At 32.2% G+C, this 21,317-nt stretch overlaps 1 protein-coding gene across 4 annotated transcripts in view; it reads left to right on the top strand.

The window, feature by feature from the left end:
* The window catches only part of LOC111032815 (neural-cadherin), a 166,482-nt gene that overhangs the window by 99,269 nt on the left and 45,896 nt on the right, over nucleotides 1–21,317 (top strand). For 3 of the 4 annotated variants that reach the window (XM_022313275.1, XM_022313273.1, XM_022313274.1), the window contains exons 3-8: nucleotides 3,233–3,241; nucleotides 13,603–13,794; nucleotides 16,054–16,300; nucleotides 16,460–16,676; nucleotides 18,182–18,458; nucleotides 20,204–20,375. In XM_022313275.1, coding sequence (XP_022168967.1) covers nucleotides 3,233–3,241; nucleotides 13,603–13,794; nucleotides 16,054–16,300; nucleotides 16,460–16,676; nucleotides 18,182–18,458; nucleotides 20,204–20,375 — 1,114 coding nt within the window. The remainder of the gene's footprint in view (nucleotides 1–3,232; nucleotides 3,242–13,602; nucleotides 13,795–16,053; nucleotides 16,301–16,459; nucleotides 16,677–18,181; nucleotides 18,459–20,203; nucleotides 20,376–21,317) is intronic. The other variant, XM_022313276.1, reaches the window with a different exon arrangement.

Consider the following 21,317-nt stretch of genomic DNA (forward strand, 5'->3'; position numbering starts at 1 on the left):
ACTGATAGTTTTTTCAATTTTTTTATACAAAACAAATTTTTATTATTAGAAAAATGTGGTTGTTACACAGCTCGAGGGTCGATTGAAAGAGCCAATCATCGAGACATCTTTGTGTAAATTAATTTTAACTACCAGTATATGTCTTAATAACGTGTAATTATAATTGCTTTCACTGTGTAATTTTTACTTGTCGTACATAATTATATTAATCAGCTGTTACTAACTTAATTATTTGTAAGTGCACATTGCACGATGTACGCGATGTGTAATTTTTTTTATAAAATCGGGTAGTGTTTTCATTTTTACTTTAAAAAATTTGTTTTTTGGTCTCATATCTGCCAATACCAGCCGCATAATTTAATATTTTTCATCGTCTTGAGATATTTTATTATCGTCATACTCCGTCAATAAAGTGGACCTCGTACGTAGCGTGGGCATTATCGATATGCTATATCTGCCTAAATCTACCAAAAATAAACGTACTCACTGGTCATTAGACGTATATTGGGACGTCATAATAATAACCGATAGGCGCAATTAGTTGGCATATTATTCTATATGATATCCCGTGACGTGTCACTATAACCGGAAGTTAGCCCCTTAAAAATTTGCACTACACATTTTTATATGTACCTACTGTAGGCTAACAACCATATGATACATAATTGATTAGTAACTAACAATTTTTTTTATTTCACAAACTAAAAAATTAAGCTCATGAAATATAAATTTAATGACAAATTACAACATTAAAATTGAATAAATACATTATTTTATGTAAGATTTTTCATTTAATTCATATAATATTTGATTCCTCGTAGTGTTCATCTGTACAACATAATATAATTGTCGTTCATTACTAATTGTTGGTGTTTTTTGTTTCTTATTAATTATTAACTACCAATATAATATTCTGCAGTAGCAGCTGGTACCTACCCAATAATATAGTTATGATGAGTTTTTTTCCGCGCAGTGCATCGTCCGGTTGCATCATTCGAATATTATAATATCGTGTTTGTCTTCTCGTCGGGATAACCATATCGAAGTAATAATAATAACGACGACGAAAGAACATCATAGAAAAGAAAACATAGAAAATCGTATTACGTTGTAGGTATAGCCGGTATAGGTATATTGTGTGCGTTTAAGGCTCGGCGGCGAGTAGGTATATAATTCGAAAGCCGAATACGATGCGTACACAATAAGAATAATATAATACTATATATTGTACGAAATATATGAATGTATGAAAATTCGTTTGTCTGTATAATAATATGTAGTTCTCCGTCGCCGGAAATATTCCGTATAATATATACATAAAGCTCATGTGTATAGGTCGGTAGGTACATATTGTGCTGGATTCAAACAGATGTATAAATTATATTATGAATTATTGATTTTTTTCCGCCGTCTATGTAGAGTACGATCTCTCGCGAGTGTGCGGCGGTGGCGAGGGGTTTAAAATTTGAATATTATGCACCCAATACCCATACCTGCCTATGATAGGGACGATGGTGTATATGTAGATACGACGAATTTGGCATGCTCGCCAAGGATATAATAATATATTATTATTATATTATATCATATTAAATCATGTCGAGTTTGGCGAGTAAATAATATAACAATATTTTTCGTGGGTACTGGTATACCGCGGTGGGTAGCTGCGGTATACCTCGTCGCTGGCCGGTTCATGAGTCGCGAGCCAAAAGTGTACTTGGAAAATATTGTTCTGGGCAAACATTTACGAGCACCCTTCTTTACGGGGAAAAAAATACCCCCCTCCCCCGTGTCCACCGTGGCGCTGCTGTAGCAGCCTTCGCACACACGTCGTCGTTATAAATAATCATAGTGATTTTATACACCCCGACTATACGAGTAATTTTCTTTTAAAACCGACCGAAAACGATGATGGTTATGACGATAGGCGCTCTATGCGCAGACTTAAGTATAACATGTACCTATCTACCTACGGCCAACTTGTGTTTGCTTTGCTCGAACACATTCTATACAGGGCGAATCACCAAGCACATTCTCACCTCATTTTTTCTTCGACGAGGCAGTTTTTAAAAATCTTTTCGTGCCACATAACGCGAGTGTTATGTGGAGATACATAAGCTTTTGTTTCTCAAACGATAACCCGCCTTTTCATATTTTCACAATTAAAATTGACTTACCTTTCTGAATCAAAATTCGCTGGAGTAATTTTTGAGTTACTTAACCAAGGATAAAGGGTCCACGGTATTAGGCTCATAAGATGGGGGGGGGGGGGGGGTATGGTGACTTGAACATTTTAGTCATTTATACTAATCTATTCACATTGATAATGTTTTTTGTAAAAATGGCTCTACTATATTTTATTATACTAGTTCCAATATTAGGTCTATTTTATATTTTTGTAAGATCATTTTCGTGGACTGTTATCCTTAGAACAAATATTTTAACTACTCTACTCGTTTGAATTTTAAATTGAGTACCTACTTCAAAATGTTCAAAAAAATAATCTACTGAATAATTTTCGACAAAAAATGGAGGTGCTCGTCTTATAACAGAAGTTTTTACAGCCGCCGGACGCTTCATAAAAACAAATCTCATGCATTTGAAAATACGCTTTCAAAGCGTGTTTGACATGTTTTCTAAAAAATCACCACTCGAATCGGCTGATTGTCAAAGGAAAATGTATCGGTTGGGTGGATACCCTCCCCCCTCCCCACCCATGTATAGACTTGAGCACAGACGGTGTATACACAATACGCGGTGCGCCGGTGCCTAACCCACCTATACTATATATAGGTCGTAGCCCGTAGGTCATACCTATATATATAGTCAAACCTAATATACATACGCACACCGCAGATCGTCGGATAACAGTATTTTCCAAATGTGTCTGCAGGAAGCACATAGAAAAGCATTCCTGTATGGGCGCGAAGTCGTACACCGCGAGCTCCACCTATTCCCGTGCATAACATTAATATCATTAAATATATATATAGGTACATTGTACAAGGTACCTTTCGTCATATATCATACAAGCCATATTGCAACCATTAACAATTAAACGTCGCATTGTGCGCGTTTACGTATACTATATTATTATTATTGCTGTTATTTGTCGTTATATTGTTATTACTATAATATTACAACTATATATTATTATTATTATTATTATTATTATTATTATGATGCTAATCCGTTTTTTCTCTTTTCTTTCTTTTTTTCATGCAAATTTCAGGAGTGAAATGTGAGTATCAGTAAATCTATTTTATGTGTGTGTATTGTATAATATGTAGTTATTGTAATATAGTATTGTACAAATTCTGATTGTATATGCACAGCCGTTGTCGATTGTAATGCAAACGCACGCTTAGTATAATATGTATTATATCGTATATTTCATTATGTATAAGTAAGTAGTATACACTAGTGATAACTATGTAGTTAAATTTTTTTTATTTTATATACAAGACGTGTTGACAGAATAATAATATAATAATATATTATTGTCACAAGCATCACGGCCGTATATTGTACCTACACTTCAACTGTAATAATTGATGTTAATTTAAGTAACGGGCTTGGGCCACGTACGTGAAATTAGCCCCCCCCCCCCCCGTTTTAAGCTATCGACTCAAAGTCGGTGCCAACTGATTTACAACTGATTCGCAGCAATTCGCATCGCCAATTTTGACGTTTTTAATTGAAACCCAATCTCCGGAAAATCCGATTTCTCGACGATTTTTCTCCCTGCGGCCGGGAGACGGTACTAATTTTTTTATTACCCACTATATGCACTCAATTGTCTGTGCAAACTTTACCAAAACATAACAATAATGGGATGGAACCACATCTTTCTTTTTTCCTTTTTTGTCACTTTGCAGTGCCATCTAACCCGGTACTTTTTAGGCAGGTGCTATTGATGAGTGTGTTTTTTTTTTCATCTTAGTAGGTCATCTTTCGAGTCTTCTGAGTAGTACATCATTAACGGGAATTGAAATGGAGGAAGATTGTTATTCGATTACTGGGTTAGTGAGAGTTTAAGTTGGTATGAAATTTAAAGTAATATGATTTGACCGATTGATCGAGGGTACGAATTTTTAGGTCTTTGTGAAGATTTTTGTTTGTGAAATACCGAGGAAAATCGTCTGAAGCGTTTTATTATTAGAACTCCATAACTGAATACGTACTGTAACTGGTCGAATTATTATCTTGTATATTATGGCGATTTTATTAGATAGGGAGTGTTTGGATTTCTAGAGTGGCTTAGGAGGTGGAGTCTAGAATTTAGTGTTTTACGGTTGAGTTGTACGAGTTTTGTGGGCTGCAGGTTGGAGGTTCATTTAGAGTTATGGACCAAGATCATCAATTTAATTTTCTCCACATTTTTAATTTAAATTATTGCAATTTACCTAATAAATTTACGTAACAAATAATTGGTTAGTGAAATATAATATTTCTGTTTTTTTTTTAAAGTATTTTATTAATTACTCACTAATTTTTACTAATTTGTACATAAAATATCTATAATTAATTTACATTTTTTTTCTTTCTGTATGTCTTAGTGAATTTCTTGAAATATGTCAATTAAAATGGACTTGATTGATGAATTATTTAAAGTACATATTAAAACGTTTAAAAAACAATTATTATTATTTATTTTAAAGTGGCTCTAATTACCAAAATTAATTTTTAAATGTGGTGTTTTTATGTAGGTACTTTTGTAGGTACCAACAAATATTCGATTGTTCATATTTTGGTCTTAAACAAAAAGTAACGAATCCAGTATAAAATCTATGCAGTAAATTAGTTTAAAATTGTTTAACTCAAATTCATTAATTCAATGCAAAATTATTATATCAAAAAGTTTACTTTTAAGATTTCTGACACTTTATAGCTCGGGTCCATGTGAAGTAATTTACTTTGACTTTTCATTTGTTATACATAGCAGACATATTATGATATTGTTAGATTTTGGCTCTTTTGTTGAAAGCCATAAGGATAGAAGCTTTTGAATTATCTTTACTCGACGAATTTCTCAAGCCACTTTTAATAACTTTTACAATTGAAATTGAGTATTCACGAGCCGCCAACTATAAAGTTTTAAAATAAATATTTAAACTAGTGCAAAATAAAAAACCTTAAGCAATAGAAATAATAGTTAAAAGCTTGGCTTGAGTTAGACCCTTATAAAAACAATATAGTTAAGGTGTATATGCGTTACAAAACTTATACCCCATTAAAACGTAAGAGCATTGAATATCACAAGTTTTTTTCTTCCCTAGAATTTTATTTTTTCATCGATATGGACCTTATATTTATTCGTTGTCATTAAATTATTATATTTGTCCATATGAATCAACAGTAATGAATTTTTAATGTTATTGCAACTTAAACCAAAATTGAATAACTTTGCAGATTATAGACATACCACATATAAGTAGTAATATCCCTGTTAAAGTTTTTTAGTTTAAAGCAAAGTACATAAAAAATTATTTTCCGGAAAATCATTTTTAAAACTATCTGAATAACAAACACGCTAAATCTAAAATATATTTTATTTTATGATCATTTTTTATGAACCTTCTCTCCACACTCATCCAACCATACTTAATCAGTTCGAGTATTAAGTAATATTATATTTTTAAATTGCTGAAAAAGTGGTTTTTTGTGAACGGGTCGAATTGTATACATTCATCATCTTTGTTTAATTGAGTTGATTTAAATGTCGACAAGTACCAACAAACATAATATTGTATTTATAAAACGGAATTTCACACAAAAAAGTCTAATCATAAATATTAATCAAGTGGCCCACACAAAGTCTGACCCAACGGGAAAGTTCTAGATTTTTCGATAGGACAAATCTGCCCCTGAATATTATATAAAGTGTGTTCTGGAGGTTGGAGGTAACATCGAATCGGCAGCTGAGAGTCGATTTTCTGGCCCTTACCGAGAGATTTGCAGGCCGATCAATTAGGGAGGAGCTTGTGCTTTGCAGTAAAACTTAGTAGAGTATTGGGAAAGTTGCAGGACCCCAAGTGAGTGATAGAGATTTAGAGCCCTTTGTCTGGGCATTGAAAAAATTAGTGAGATCTCGGTGATATTTCGGATTACTAGTCTGGTTAGAACGATGAGTTCGAATTCTCTAATGTTTTTTTTTTTGTTGAATTTCTAATTTAAAATTCAATTTGGCTTATAATCATATTATTGTGTTTGTTATTATTCATTCAAAAAACCGGTGCCTAAGCTCTAATACTATTTGATGTCTAATTACAAGGTGATTATTTTATAATACTCAATTCGTCAAAAAGTATTTACGTTTTTGTAATTGTGATTTGTTTTCACATGGTTTAACATTTCACTGCCACACTACTTATAATTCTCTGCAGCCTGTGTACGCTACGTACTTTTCATTTATTTTTTAAATTTAAATTTAAATATTGAGATCTATATGGTCTAATTATTTAAGTTTAAAATAATGCGAGCCAGGGTTTGCTAAAATTGTACAGTTACCGGCAAATGATAATATTAGAAAAAATATTAATAACATAAATTGAATAGTACGTGTAGCCATATGGAGCAAATGTTTTTGACATAATAGTTTGTCTAGAGAATTGAAAGGGTTAAAATTAATTTTTTTTTCGGCTTTCAAGACTATTTTTTTTAAAACTATTTTGAATTACAGATTTTTTTTAAACTTTAATTTTTATTCCTATGCAGAATATTTTTCTGAAAATGTTAAATTGGTCATTTAAAAAATTATAAGTATTTATAGACTAAAGACGAATGTCACATGATTTTCTAAAAAATGTCGGTCCACTGATCTAAACTTTAGTCCATAAAAAAAAAACATAAAATATATACCTATTGAATATACAGCCTATATACATGTATATATATAACCTATATCGTTTCGAATACATAATGATAATCTTCTAGTCGCATTCACATGACTTTTTTCAAAACCGTTAATAGTTATAAGGAAAATTACAGTATTTATCAAAAACCAATTTGTACAACAAAGTATATTTTTTTACCACTATCGACGTTTTAAAAACCAAATCGTTCACTCCGATCGAACAATAGGTACACAGCTACTTTATATTCATTGTATCATTATATATAATTTATTAATTTAAAGTTTACACCACACGGGGTCATAGAGAATAATTATTGTTTTATTTTCCAATTAATCATGTTTGCAGCATTCAATAAGAAAATTACTTTTTCGAGTAGGTAGATTCTTCGCAAAAAATAAACGTCCTCATGACATTTACCTACTTGTTGTTTGATTAATTCGTTTATAAATTGTATAACTTGTTATGAATTGTTTACGTTGGTACGCGAAGGCTCTTCGAAAGTAAAAAAAAAACTCATGTCTCCGATCGTTTCGACAGCAGCACCACTTAGTTTATCCTGACTACTTTTAAAATTAGAACTTCAGCTCTTTTTTTCAGAATCCAATTAGTTAGGTAGGTTATATAAGAGTTTGACATTTTTCAATAGTTATTTTGTTTTAATAACATTTTATTTTTAGGATGAACTTTTCAAGCCATTTTATATTCAGCACCGATGTGTACAAGATTTACTTAGACAAAATTATTTAAACATTTTATTATTTACTTTTTTTTTGGTATAATTTCTTTCGAAACGTTGCTCGATGCATTAACGGTCGCGGCTTCTTCTCGGATTTTATTTGTGTCAAATGAAACTCTCCTCGCTACCACGCTTGGTCTTTTTTCCTGCAGACATTTAATCAACAAAATTAAACTAAGCCAAACTCAGCAAACGACTTTATAATTATTATTTTTTTTTTTAAGATTCTTCGTAAACGTCCTCAATGCTTTGCTAAGTATAAAATGTCACATAAAGTGTATTAGTAGGTAGGTATAGGTAGGTAGGTATATCTTTGTATTAGTCGGTCTCTTTTAATTTATAATTCTCTGTTTTTGCATTTCTGATGTTCAACGGAAGTCTTGTGGAAAGTTGATTAAAATAAAAATAAGATTTATAGCTTGAAATGGGTAAGTATATATATATATGAATATAGGTATAGCTAATACCCACGTGACATTTTAATTGTGCGTGGACTGTAAAATTGCAATTTAAAGTAAATGATTATTTCTGACGGGAAGGTTTACCTAGGTAATAAGTGTATATTATGAATAGCATCGAAACTTTATTTAAGTCTACCTGCCATTTATTGTGCTTCACGGACTTGAATAATACAGACTTCTTTAGGAGTAAAAATAAAAATATTAATACCTATACATATACCGACCATTATCAATAGCGGTTGAGCGTTTAACTATATTTTATAATTTGTAAATTAAATATAATGTATATATTATGTACATTTATTATTTGCATATAATATCGATTAATGCAAAAATAAATGTGATTTAATTTCGTGGTGATTGATTCGGTGACAATATGGTTGAGTAGACCTAAAGATATTTTTATATTATGCCTATGCCTTGCATTGCATTGCAAAATCCTCATGTCAGGCCACTCGGAAGTACTAGCTTTTATGTCAAATTAAACACAGAGCCAAAATTTGAAAATCAAATCAATTTTATTGATATTCATAAATGATTAAAGTAGGTATGATAATGTAATAAATTCGTTTAATTCAAAAAACCCGAAACCAGTAAAAATTAAATTTGAACAGTCTTCTATTAAAATCATCCTATATTTTGTTGAATATGTTACTTCCGGTTTATTCCGATTGGTTTTCAATATCATCGAAACACATCCATACGCCATTATAATATTAAATTAATAATATTGTCAGTAGAATGCAACAATAGTTTTTTTAATTTCTTTAATTTGTAATGTATCACTCGTAATATTTCACTAATATTTATTACAAAATCATTCTATTTAATATTATGTTATAAGTTATAATATATAGGCACTCTGAAAATTCGTTGAAATGAGTTAACACATATTGTATAATATATTACAGACGCATATCTATATTTTTCTTCAAAAACGACCTCTGTCGTGCATAAATAATATAATTGAACAATAATAATAATAATAATAATAATAATAATAATCATAATCAATGTGAAATGTGAATTATTATACTCTTGTGCATTTATAGGGGGTTTTTTTTCATAACAACCTACAATATCTATAGCCGTATTTTTTTTTTATCGCTCGGGGCCCGAAACTGAAACTCTAAATAATATTTTATTTCTGTTTATTTTTTTCCGAAGTCGTAAAATATTTTGTATTTTTAATAAGCTAACGAATATAATATATATGATATTAAATACGTTTACGGTCCTACGGCGTTTTATTGGCTAAACGCGTATATAAGTTACGAATCGTGCGTATACATATTTTTAGTACGTTTTTCGTAGACTGTCCGATGTAAAATGAGATTGCGTTTCGAATTATATACACATATATATACAGAGTGTAACACAAAGACCCGAAAAAATATGAAAAATGAAAAATTGATGCTAGTGAAATTTATATGAAAAATGTTATGAAAATTGTGTGGATAATATAACACGTTATTGTCTGAAAGTTACCAAAAAAAATATTTTGTAATAAGATTTTTAAGTATCAAATTAATTTAAAAAAATATATATATTAATATTTTAAAAAAATCATAAGAATTAAGCTATGTTACTTTATTAAACGCTATTAACACAAAAAACATTGATCAGCAGTTTTTAATTTTTTTTTAAAACAAAGATGTAATAAAATTTTAATATTCACCATTAATAAAGTTAATAAAAAACATTAAACTGTGCTTGTAGTGCGAGTGTCTATATGTATAAACTATATGGAAAAAGAAAAGTTATTGATTAGAACAAAAGTTATTTCATATTTTGTTCTGATCAATATTTTTTAATTTTTTTTTTTCAATTTTATTAATATTGACTCGTGCGCTAAACGTAGGATATAACAATTTTTATTTTTCAACACTGAAAATAAAAACTTTAGGTACTTAACAAAAATAATGAAACTTCCGAAAAATGTTGAAAATAAGCTACACTGCCCGACCCGACAGTTCTCACAGTCAAAATGTTTCCAACAACCAGATTTATACGTACCTAATATAATATAATTGGCAATTTTGAATTTTTCAAAAAAAGTTTACCAACGTCGGGTTGGAATTTTTTTATTTTCAGAATTAAGAAATAGAAACGACGCGCAGCGCGAGTTTCTGTTAATCGTATGAAAAAAAAAACAATTAAAAAGCGTCGATATTATAGAACAAAAGAGATTTCGTCCGTCGGACGTTGTCTGAAAATTATGCCGATACGCTCTGTATACACACACACACACACACACACACACACACACACGCAGGCACGCCGTACAATATTATTTGGCAAGCAATTTAATAATATCAGTAAATAATTCCGCCGCCGCTGCCGTTTGATGATGATAGCGTAGTAGTTATTGTAGCGTTACGTAGTTTCCACTACTTTGAAACACGACGAGACGACGTGCGTTATGACTCGCGTATAATGTGTGTTCGCCGAGCGTGTGTGCGCGGATCGCGAGTGAAACGGAAACCGATTGGCTGGCGATAATTGCGCGAGCAGAAGTGCCGAATAACTTTGGACGTTTGTGTGCGCCCGTCAAACAGCGAACGATTTCGGCAATTTCGCCGACGGCGGCGGAAGGTATATGCGATCGACGTGGGTTCTAAAACACGACCCGAAGCTGTGTGTACAAGATACACGCGATACATCGTGATAAAATACCTACGGGGCGATTCTCGTCCGACGGCGAACTCCCCCCCCGCCGCTCCCCCGATTTTACCTTTGATGATAGTATATATAATATGTATCACGTGATATTATCATAACGACGTGGGGCACCCCGCGTACGGCGTTGCGCGTATGTTTGAACACTGTTTTACCATCTCGACGATCTGTATAATAATATGCTGGTCCGATATTCGCATATACTGTTGCAGAGTCGGTGTTTAAGTGCAGCGTTTTAGATTATTATAATAAAACCCATACGATTTTTCGGGATTTTTTTTCAATTTCGTCGAATCGACGAGTTTTGCAGAACGATTTTTGATCGTCGTTTTTCGGTTTCGTTCGAGCGATTTCAATTTGGTTTTCACTCGTTAGCTGCAAGTTGCAACCCACGAAAGACAAAAAATTATTTCAAATTAATTCTCATTAAATGTTTATATGGAGTATACTCTGCTGTAAATCAAAACGAATTAACAATGAATCAAAACCGTTCGCAACGACACTTAATTATTTTTCAGTGCAATTTTCGGTATGGTGCAATCAGTCTTACTAGTTTTTACTACTACAACACCCGTGCCTTCAATTAATGAGATTATTAGTGGAAATTTGATTTTTGGAACTTTTAAGCCTACCTTCTTAAAATACCATAATATTATTTTAAAATTTCAGAGATTTTTTTGTACTACGCCTTAAAGTGTTTCCTGCAGTTGTGACTATTTTTGTCTCACAATGAGAACATCCTACTTTTTTTTACTGAAAATTAAATTTTGAATCATATTTAAGGAAAAATGTGACACTTTCTAATTCGAAATTTGAACGAGAAGTTTCTCAGCTGTATATTGAAATATTTACTCCTTTATAATATGGTTTCTACAACAATACATAAAATAGGTGTAACATTGCATCTATAATATTTGTTATACTTGGACAATAATTTTACAAATTATTCATGTGTTATTAATTATTACGACATTTTCAAATGACCATAGACCCTATTATATCTTCCAAACCCATTTTCAGGCTGACTAGTGACGTACTTTCTTTAGTGTACAAACAGTCAAATAACTTAAATAACTTTTATTTTTCGCCACGTCGCCCGCGTTCATGTAAGCATTAAGGTTACTCGTTCGAATTTTGATTTTGAAAATATTTTGGGAAAAATTATTAAAAATAATTTACAGAAAACTTTCATTTGGAAAACAGAAGTTTGTATCTCCACAAAACATATTCCTCATATAGTAAAAAAAAAGGTTTTCCGGATTTCGATTTTTTTTTCATATCATCCGGACCACCTTAGAAACTAATTTCCGACCACTGGGTTTCAGTATATTGGTACCTACTCGTATATAGATATTATTTCACGAAATAACACCATTTCATACTTGAACGCAAACTGGCGTATTTATAGAAAGCAGTATATGTCATAAAAATGTATTTTTTTTTTATGTTTCGAGATTCACCCTAAAAAACCTCGAAATATAAATGTATTTATGTCCCCAAAAATCACTATCTATGCATTAAAAACTGAAACATTTCACGATTACGGTATCTATCGGAAAAATATTTTTACCAGCAAAATTATTAAGTAATAGTTTATATTATTGATAAAAACCTAACATGTTAAATCTCAATATTTAATTGGGGTAAACTATAGAACGTACCTATATCAAGGACACTATAAGCAAGAAGTAATAACCAAAAATCATATTAAGAATTCAAGAATATCATAATATTAACAAGCTACAACTAAGTTGATTGACTTAAGTACCCAACGACGGCTTGATCCGTATAAGAATCATACAATAATATTTAATGAATAAGTAGGTAGGTACCTATATGGCAAGTTAATGTGTAAATAAAAGCGATGTCCATCAATTCCGCCGATTTTCCTAGAATACCTTAAATATATGCATATTTTGAGATTTTTAAACTAAATAAATTATTGCACAATTGAAAGACCTTAGATTTTGTAGAGTCAGGCATTCGCTATTTTCACGTTATATTCTGACGAGTAAACATAAATTATTTCGTGATATTTACATTTTTGAATATTGATGTATAAATATAGACGTCTGAATTTGAAATATTTCACAGTTAAAAATTCACTCTTCTTGTAATGATATTTCAATTAAGTTGTGGTAAATAAATGTGTTCTTTGAAATTACGAATTGTAATAAGTATTTATGATTATAAATTATAATATTATTGATTACCCGCAGAAAACATCGTTAATGAATGACTGATCAACTAAGGTTGATCGTTGTCTACTATTCATTAGTATTTGATACACACTTTTAAAAATGTTCTCTTGCTGCAACTTAACTTTTAGATATAATACACAATTTTTTATTTTATTTTAATTTTTCACCTATAAACGAAGGACTACAAGAAAATTAATTTCATGTCATTTCAAAACCCTAATCACTACATTACTATAATATATACCCCGGAGATCTGACCACACACGGGCGTTATGATGTCGAGTTGGAATTCCAATGTAATATTGTCAAATTTTCCAGTTACGCCCTACGCGTTCGTCTTACATATTATTTAGTATTTACAAGCATGTCCATAGTACGAGTCGTAGGTATTCGTGGGCGTTTGCAGGAGGAAAACAAAAATCCAGCGATTTTGGGAGCGGCCGCACGCTTGCCCCCGACGGCCTTGCACGTACCACTGTATATTATTATTACGTGTTAAGTACACGGTTGTATTATACCGCATGGAATGTTACGTTTTCCTCGCTCTTTATAGAACACATCTTCACATATTTTAGTTTTTGTTTTTCAGACGAATCGGATCTGACACTGATCGGACGTGGGTGCCTATAATATGCTATGATAACATTTTTTTGTCGCATGTTTTCCAGATACGGACAATCAGAGGGTTATCATTCACGTGAAAGACGTCAACGACGAGCCTCCGTACTTCATCAACCGGCCGCTGCCCATGCAAGCCGTGGTGCAGTTGAACGCGCCGCCAAACACGCCGATATTCACTCTCCAGGCACGCGATCCGGACACCGACCACAGCATACATTACTTCATCGTCAGGGACAGAAGTACGTATTCGGAGACGGTCATTGTTCAACAGGGATTTTAAATATCGATCAAACTAAAATTTATTTTCCAATGATATTCACAATCAGTGGCGTCGTTTGAGGTTGTTGCGGCGTATGCTTACATGAACACCGAAAATATTGATTGTGATTGCATTTTGGCCTGACTATCATTTTTCCGTACCGGATAAATATGATGTTTTTTTTTTTTTTTGATTGATCTCGGGAATTGACAACTTGATGGTCATGTGATATTTTAAAGGTGACTGAGGATTTCTTAATTTGCTTTATATACCTACAATGCTTTTCGTACAATATTGTGTATAGATATTTGAATTGAAGTAACTGAAGTGTCTACCGAGTACCGATAAACCTAGTACTATTAGAGGTACCTATACCATATTAACAATATATTAGATTATTGGATGGAAAATATAGTGATTCTAATTTTCGAGAGTTATATAACTCTGTATAGTCACAATATATATTGGAAGTTTTTTTCCCGCCTAATTGTTAGCATAAAATTGAAAAAGTTTAAATGAAGCCTCTGAAAACAGTATATCAAATTAAAATCGATAGTTAATAGTGACTATTAACTTAATACCGACATAATAGCCGTTTTTGTAATATTTATAATATTCAAATAATTTAAGTGATTAAATCAAAAATTAAACCTTTTAATTTAAAATACAACAATTGTCGGTAGGTCTATAATGTTGTTCATGTGTCGATAAAATAATAAATAACCGATATTTTGTTTTCTGAATCTTAATAAATATCTCTACAAATAAAAACTGGTTTTTCGTAGTCTGAAAATATAGTACATTTTTTATTTTAAATCGAAAAAGGAAAAAAATGATGATTACAGTCTAATTAATAAAATCATATCACAATAAAACTTATGTTGTGCAACATTATAATACTCACAAAATTATTATATCAATACACTATTTTTAATTTAAATAAAAAAAAAAACAAATATCAATAAGTGAAATTGAAATTAAAATCAACATTTTCCATTTTGATTTCAAGCCCTGCAGTTTATTATAATAGGTTTTCGGGAATATTTGAGGGATGATATTGGAAATTGTGAACACTTCACTGATTTTTCTTTTATTAGGTATAATAATAATAAGGATTTAATAATAAACAGATAATAGTTACTTACTATTTTATTAAAAATTCTCCGCACGATCAAAGGGATACAACCCATCATGCGTTTGCTGTCTCAGTCTCACAAACCTACGGTCTTTCGTTCTCGAGTTTCAATAGTGTGCTGTTAGTTTTGATATTCGAGCGAATTTGACCTATATTATCAAACTTTTAGGTGAGAACATTATCTGTGCTTAAGAGTAGGTTTTTATTCGATATTTTAACTTTCAAACGAGGTATGAGCATTTTTAATTTATAGTATTTCACATGCCCATATGAAAATTAAAATATAGAAAAAATTGCCGACGTTTAAGCACAGATAATAATGTTCTCGCCTAAAAGTTTGATAATATTCACTCTGATATCAAAAATAACAACACACTTTGGAAGGCAATTTGCTATTTCAAAGTGTGTGTAAGAATCTCCTTCATCAAATCAAATTCACAGATAGCGTCCTCTAAACAAAATATACATATATTTAGTTAACGGATACGGTAAAATGTACATCTGTTTTTGCTCTCGTTTATAAAAACATAATGGAACATGAATTTTGTTATATCATTGTAATCTCACAATTTATAAAAATGATTGTCAAAGCTGCCTGCTTCCTGTCGGGAGATTTAATTAAGGAAAGAATAGTGATGGACAGTAAAAAAATAAAATAATTTGAATTCGTGCACAACATTTTCGAACTTACAAAGTTCGAAAAACTATATAAAGCAAGTCTAACTTCATTATTTTTGGAAATTAAGGCAGGTGTTGTCTTATGAATCGCGCACAACATTTTGATACAGCCAAAAATTTTGAAATGACAAAAAGGCCATGTTTTCAAAGAGTTGTCAGTGATATAAACTTTTATGCTAATCAAAACGGCTAAACTTACAAATTCACACCGAATTACTAATTTTCGATTACAAAACAGATACTTACAAAAATATGACTATAGTTATATAGTGTTATCGTTATATGTAATAGTTATAGTTGTGGGAATGGAGGGGGGGTCAGTGACATGAGACGTATAGGGGAAGCTAGAGAGCCATTTAGAATTAGATTGCCCACTTGCCAAGGTTTTCAAACGACTTTCGATATAACATGATTTTCCGTCAACAGCCGGTGGGAGGTTCGAGGTGGACGAGCGGTCAGGCGTCGTCCGGACCAGGGGTACCGACCCGTTTCAGTTGGACATGGAATACGTTTTGTACGTGAAAGCCGAAGACCAGAACGGTAGGATGGACGAGCGCCGTTTTCAGTCGACGCCCGAAGAACGTCTGTCGATCGTCGGCGGCAAGAGAGCTCCGCAGTTTTACATGCAGTCGTACGAAGCGGAAATACCGGAGAACCAGAGAAAAGACTCCGAGTAAGTATGGACGCAGGCACCGCTGCAGCTGTATAGCAGTAGTTCTCGTACAACCATCGGAAGGTTTACGCGAAGAAAATAATAATACATAGCAGCGAGCACAATTTCCCGTTGTTTTTTTTTTAAATTTTCTCATCGTTCTCTTATATTCTGTTGCAGCATCATATCAGTGAAAGCTAAATCGTTTGCCGACCGAGAGATACGTTACACGCTTAAAGCGCAGGGCCAAGGCGCCGGGACTTTCAATATCGGGCCGACATCGGGCATCGTGAAACTGGCCAAGGAATTGGATTTCGAGGATTTGAGACAACCACACGTGTACTCGCTGATCGTCACAGCTACCGAGGATTCCGGTGGATTTTCAACGTCCGTTGAGGTACGTCACTCTCGGTTATAATAATATCGTAGGTTAAAGCTTTCTAACAAATGTAATTATTGAGCTTAAATATCGAAATTGATAATAGCTAGTGTAACACTGGGTAATCCATTTAAGATGGTCCATGTAAGATACTCGCAAATATGTTCTAGAAAAAACAAACGTTTTTAAACGGTGTACCTATATAATAATGTGGAGTCGTTAAAAAACAACATTATTAGAAAAAAATCATATTTTTTTAATTCATTTTTTTTATGATCGTTATCATTTTTGAAAAGTTTTCTACCCTTTTGAACGATTGCATACATTTTTAATTTCATATTCGAAAGCGTAATATTTTTCAAGTCAAGTTGTTTATCGTAGTGTCATAAGTATTAAAAGTTCAGATGAACGGATAATGGTGTATCAATATTGTATAAGCAATAAACCTAATAGAATATTATTATTTTTTTTCATTTATCCACAATATTAATAAGTTTTTTTAAAGCTAATGTTTACTATTTTACATAACTACGTATCCTATCTTCCTCGTAATATAAAAATAGATAGGGCCACCAAAATATATAACGCGATAATGGGCATGTGGATATTGCTGGAGTTTGAGCACTATATAGAAGCTATCTGTCTTTTGAAATCGTAAGTTTTTACACAAAAGTAGCAGGTACAATATAACATAAGTTAATTCTTAAAAATGAAATGTGGAAATCCCAACACGAATATAAAAATAAGTTATATAAGTTCCTACACTGCAGAAAAATATATTATTATATAAAATATCGTAATATGTAGATTTCATAAATTTCATATTCAAACATTTTATAATTCAAAAATATAATAATTAAAAATGTGGTAAGAATATTATTTGATCAGTTAGAATATAACTAATGTCTTATATTATTATACAAAAATGTAGGTTGGTATATTATATAGTACATTTTTCGTTTCAATAATTATTGAATTATAAAATGTATGAAATGTTCTTGTTATTTTATTTTTATATTATTTTAGAAAAGTCCTAAATTTAATTTTAACTTTTCAGTCAGCTCAACTGATTTTTATCGATATAAACTTAATAAATAACGAATGACTTACTAAAATCCAAGTTTTGTAAATCTATAAAATATAATTAAATAATAAATATAATACAATTATTATGGATGATGCACATTGCACATCAAACATTTACTTTTTATTTCTTTCGACAATGTCACTAACTAAATTCGTGTATTAAAAATTACCACGCTTCATTACATTTATAGGTAATAATATATTTTTCTTATTCCGTTCGGAGACTTACACATTATACCACTTCTGCCGCATGTATTATTTTTACCAGTTGGGTCTCTTGCGGGAACTTACAATTCGCACGGCTCTCATCCCCGTTCCGGGCCGCGACATCTTATCTCGTCGATGGCCTATCTCGACCTATCCGTTCTTATATTATTTGCGTGCCCCAAACACCCCATCACCCGACACTCTCAGTGAATTATTATTGTTATTCTCAGCTCACCATTCGCGTGACGGACGTCAACGACAACGCGCCCAAGTTCGAGCTGCCCGATTACCAGGCGCACAACGTGGACGAAGACATCCCACTCGGGACGTCCATACTGAAAGTGAAAGCCATGGACGCGGACTCCGGCGAGAACGCAGAGATCGAGTACCACGTGAGCGACGATCATTTCGCCGTCGACGCTTCGGGCATCGTCAACAACAACAAGCAATTGGACGCCGACAACAATAACGCCTATTACGAATTCGTCTTGACCGCCAAGGACAAAGGTATGAGGTCGTTTTTTCGCTTCCATATCATACTTTTCCCGAAAAAAAAAACCCATTAATTATGACTAGCTCAACCCTGTGAGGGGGCCTGCACTTTCCGCACAACCGTATTATTATAGTGTACACGCAAAAAGGGATTTTCCCGATGAGATGACGTCTCAGCTGTATTGGGGTCCGAGGCTAATATTTGGGAATCGGAAACTACTGCACTCTGTAATTTAGACAAATCGTCGAGTACCTACGTGGTTTTCACAAGTCCGCGTACAAAACTGTACATATAGATATATATGATATATCTCTGACGGAACAGATGGTGTCTAAACTATATTTCTGTGGTTTGACAGAGCTAGAAATACCGCTACCACCGTCCGCCAACGACCCTCATAATAATAATATTATGTACTTACACTTTATTGTAACGATTATAATATTATTTATCATTCAGGCGCGTATGACATCCATCATTATGATTATTGCATCCGGTACACGTAATACATATAGTTATCATCCCTCCTGCCAATGAAACCGTATAATATGGCAATCGCGCTTTACAACTGCGGTTCAGTCGATTTAAGAATTATTTATGTGCGCCTATATATTATATAAGTCTAAACCGAGAAAACAAATTATAATAATATCAAACAATAACAACAGCAATAAACCTAAGACCGTAGAAGTCGCTCGGCTGTGTGTATACACTATACAGCGTAGGCACATTATAGATTTAGAATGTGATATACTTCACCGTTGAGTAGGTCACTGCAGCAGCTGCATGTATTGAATTCGAATTAAATCAAAAATAATTGCATACGAAATCGGAGTCTATTTCCGAGGATATAGTTCGAGTTTATTTCGCATTATCACAAGACGGGCGTATATATTTTTCTTTTAATTCAGTGCGTGGAAATACATTTTTTTCCGAAACTTCACTAAGGTATTTTACAACTAATATCGCCGACGTGCCGTGTAGGATAGGATTTAATGCCCGAGATAAATTAATAATAATTAAATACTATATAAAATAATAAAGGTATATTACCTCTAACATAATTAGTCCGAATATTTTGAAAATTCCGCTGTGTAGAATGTTTCAAAGTTTCTACGCTTAATAATATTTTTTAATTACGCTGCAAAATTACTTAAATTGTTTGAGAGCAAAAATTTCAACTTTACGTTTCAATATCCAATTTCGTTATAATACTGTTACAACTCGATAATAAAACTATTGTGATCGTGTACTTTCGATATTCGTTGTTCGGAATACCACTCCAAGACTGTGGTTGACTGTTTTTTCGATACCACATCACTTGACCCCGATACCGCAATACCGGTAACCGATTTCGATACCATCAACTCTACTCGGGAGTAGTGAGTATTTGAAGTAAAAAACACGTCAGTCCAGCTAAACTGACGGACGACTGACGACCACGACTGTTGACGACGCCAAGCCTATGATAAACCACTGTACCGGTATAATAATTCTATATAATATTGTACCCGGTGCGAGCGTAATTAGGTAATCAACGGACACACCAGTTGTTTAGTTAGATAACATCTAACTATACATATTATTATTATTTCGGAAGCGGACGTCTGACGACTGTCACCCGCATTACATATAATATTATACCCCAGTAGGGAAGACGTGACGATAATTTATTTTAATAATAATTTTATTATGAAACAAACGACGATGACGCCCAAAACTTATTTACTGTACGACCGCTTGTGTGTGTGCATTACAGGGGAACCTTCGAAAACGGGCACGGCCACCATAAGGATTTACACGAAGAACAAAAACGACGAGGAGCCAAAGTTTTCGCAGCAAGTATACACTCCGAACGTTGACGAAAACGCCGGTCCCAATACGCTGGTGACCACGGTGGTGGCTTCGGACAAGGACGGAGACAACGTCAGGTACGCGTGATACTACACAAATACTATAGTTTATAGGTCCACGGGGGGTTCTGCATTTGAAATAATTCAGAATTAAAAATGTCAAGCTTCGTGAAAACATATTTCGAAGAAATCATGAAAAAATAATACATATTTAAAAAAAAAAAACTTATTCGGTTGTATAATATTATTATGATTAGAAATGATTATTGATTGCACACAGAAAAGTTCGATAATGAACGACTTACATATTATTATATTATTATCAACTAAGAATAACGAATTATTGTGTTACAATATAGTTATAAATTAGGTATGAATGGTATTATAATATTATTTATATTAGTATCTGTTAATTTATTAATATTTATCGATGAGGTCCCTATTGGCTATTATTCATTAATTATTTATGAGTATTCGATACAATAAACTAACTTTTAAAAATGTTCTCTCTCTGTAAATGTATGACCATTATAGATATACTTTTAGATGTTATAATAAACATTTTTTTTCACATAAATGAAATGTTTTATGGAATTTCTGTGAAATATCTCTATTTAATTTTAAAACAATAATATTATCAAGCTACCTCATTAACTATTATTGTTAAAGACGTATACCTACTCATACATATTGTTAAGTGACTGTAAAGTACGCATTTTACGTGAACTTAATATTTTTCAGTCAAATCATTTATGAAACTATCTCAATTATTAAGATAACATCATATCATTACAGTCAATAAGAATTTTTTAATTTATCTATATTCGAAAAAATGATTTTTCTTTTCAAGTTTTTGATGAATCATAATTTATGTGCATATTTAAAAAGTCGAATCATATAGGTATTATACCGATATTTTTGAAAATCTTATAATATCTATGTAAGCCTAAGTTTCAAATAAAATATATGTACATAATTCGTAGGACGACAAGGCCGTGTATATAACCGTGTTGAATATTC

Source organism: Myzus persicae, unplaced genomic scaffold, assembly GCF_001856785.1.
Source record: "Myzus persicae strain clone G006 unplaced genomic scaffold, MPER_G0061.0, whole genome shotgun sequence".
Taxonomy (NCBI): Eukaryota; Metazoa; Arthropoda; class Insecta; order Hemiptera; family Aphididae; genus Myzus; species Myzus persicae.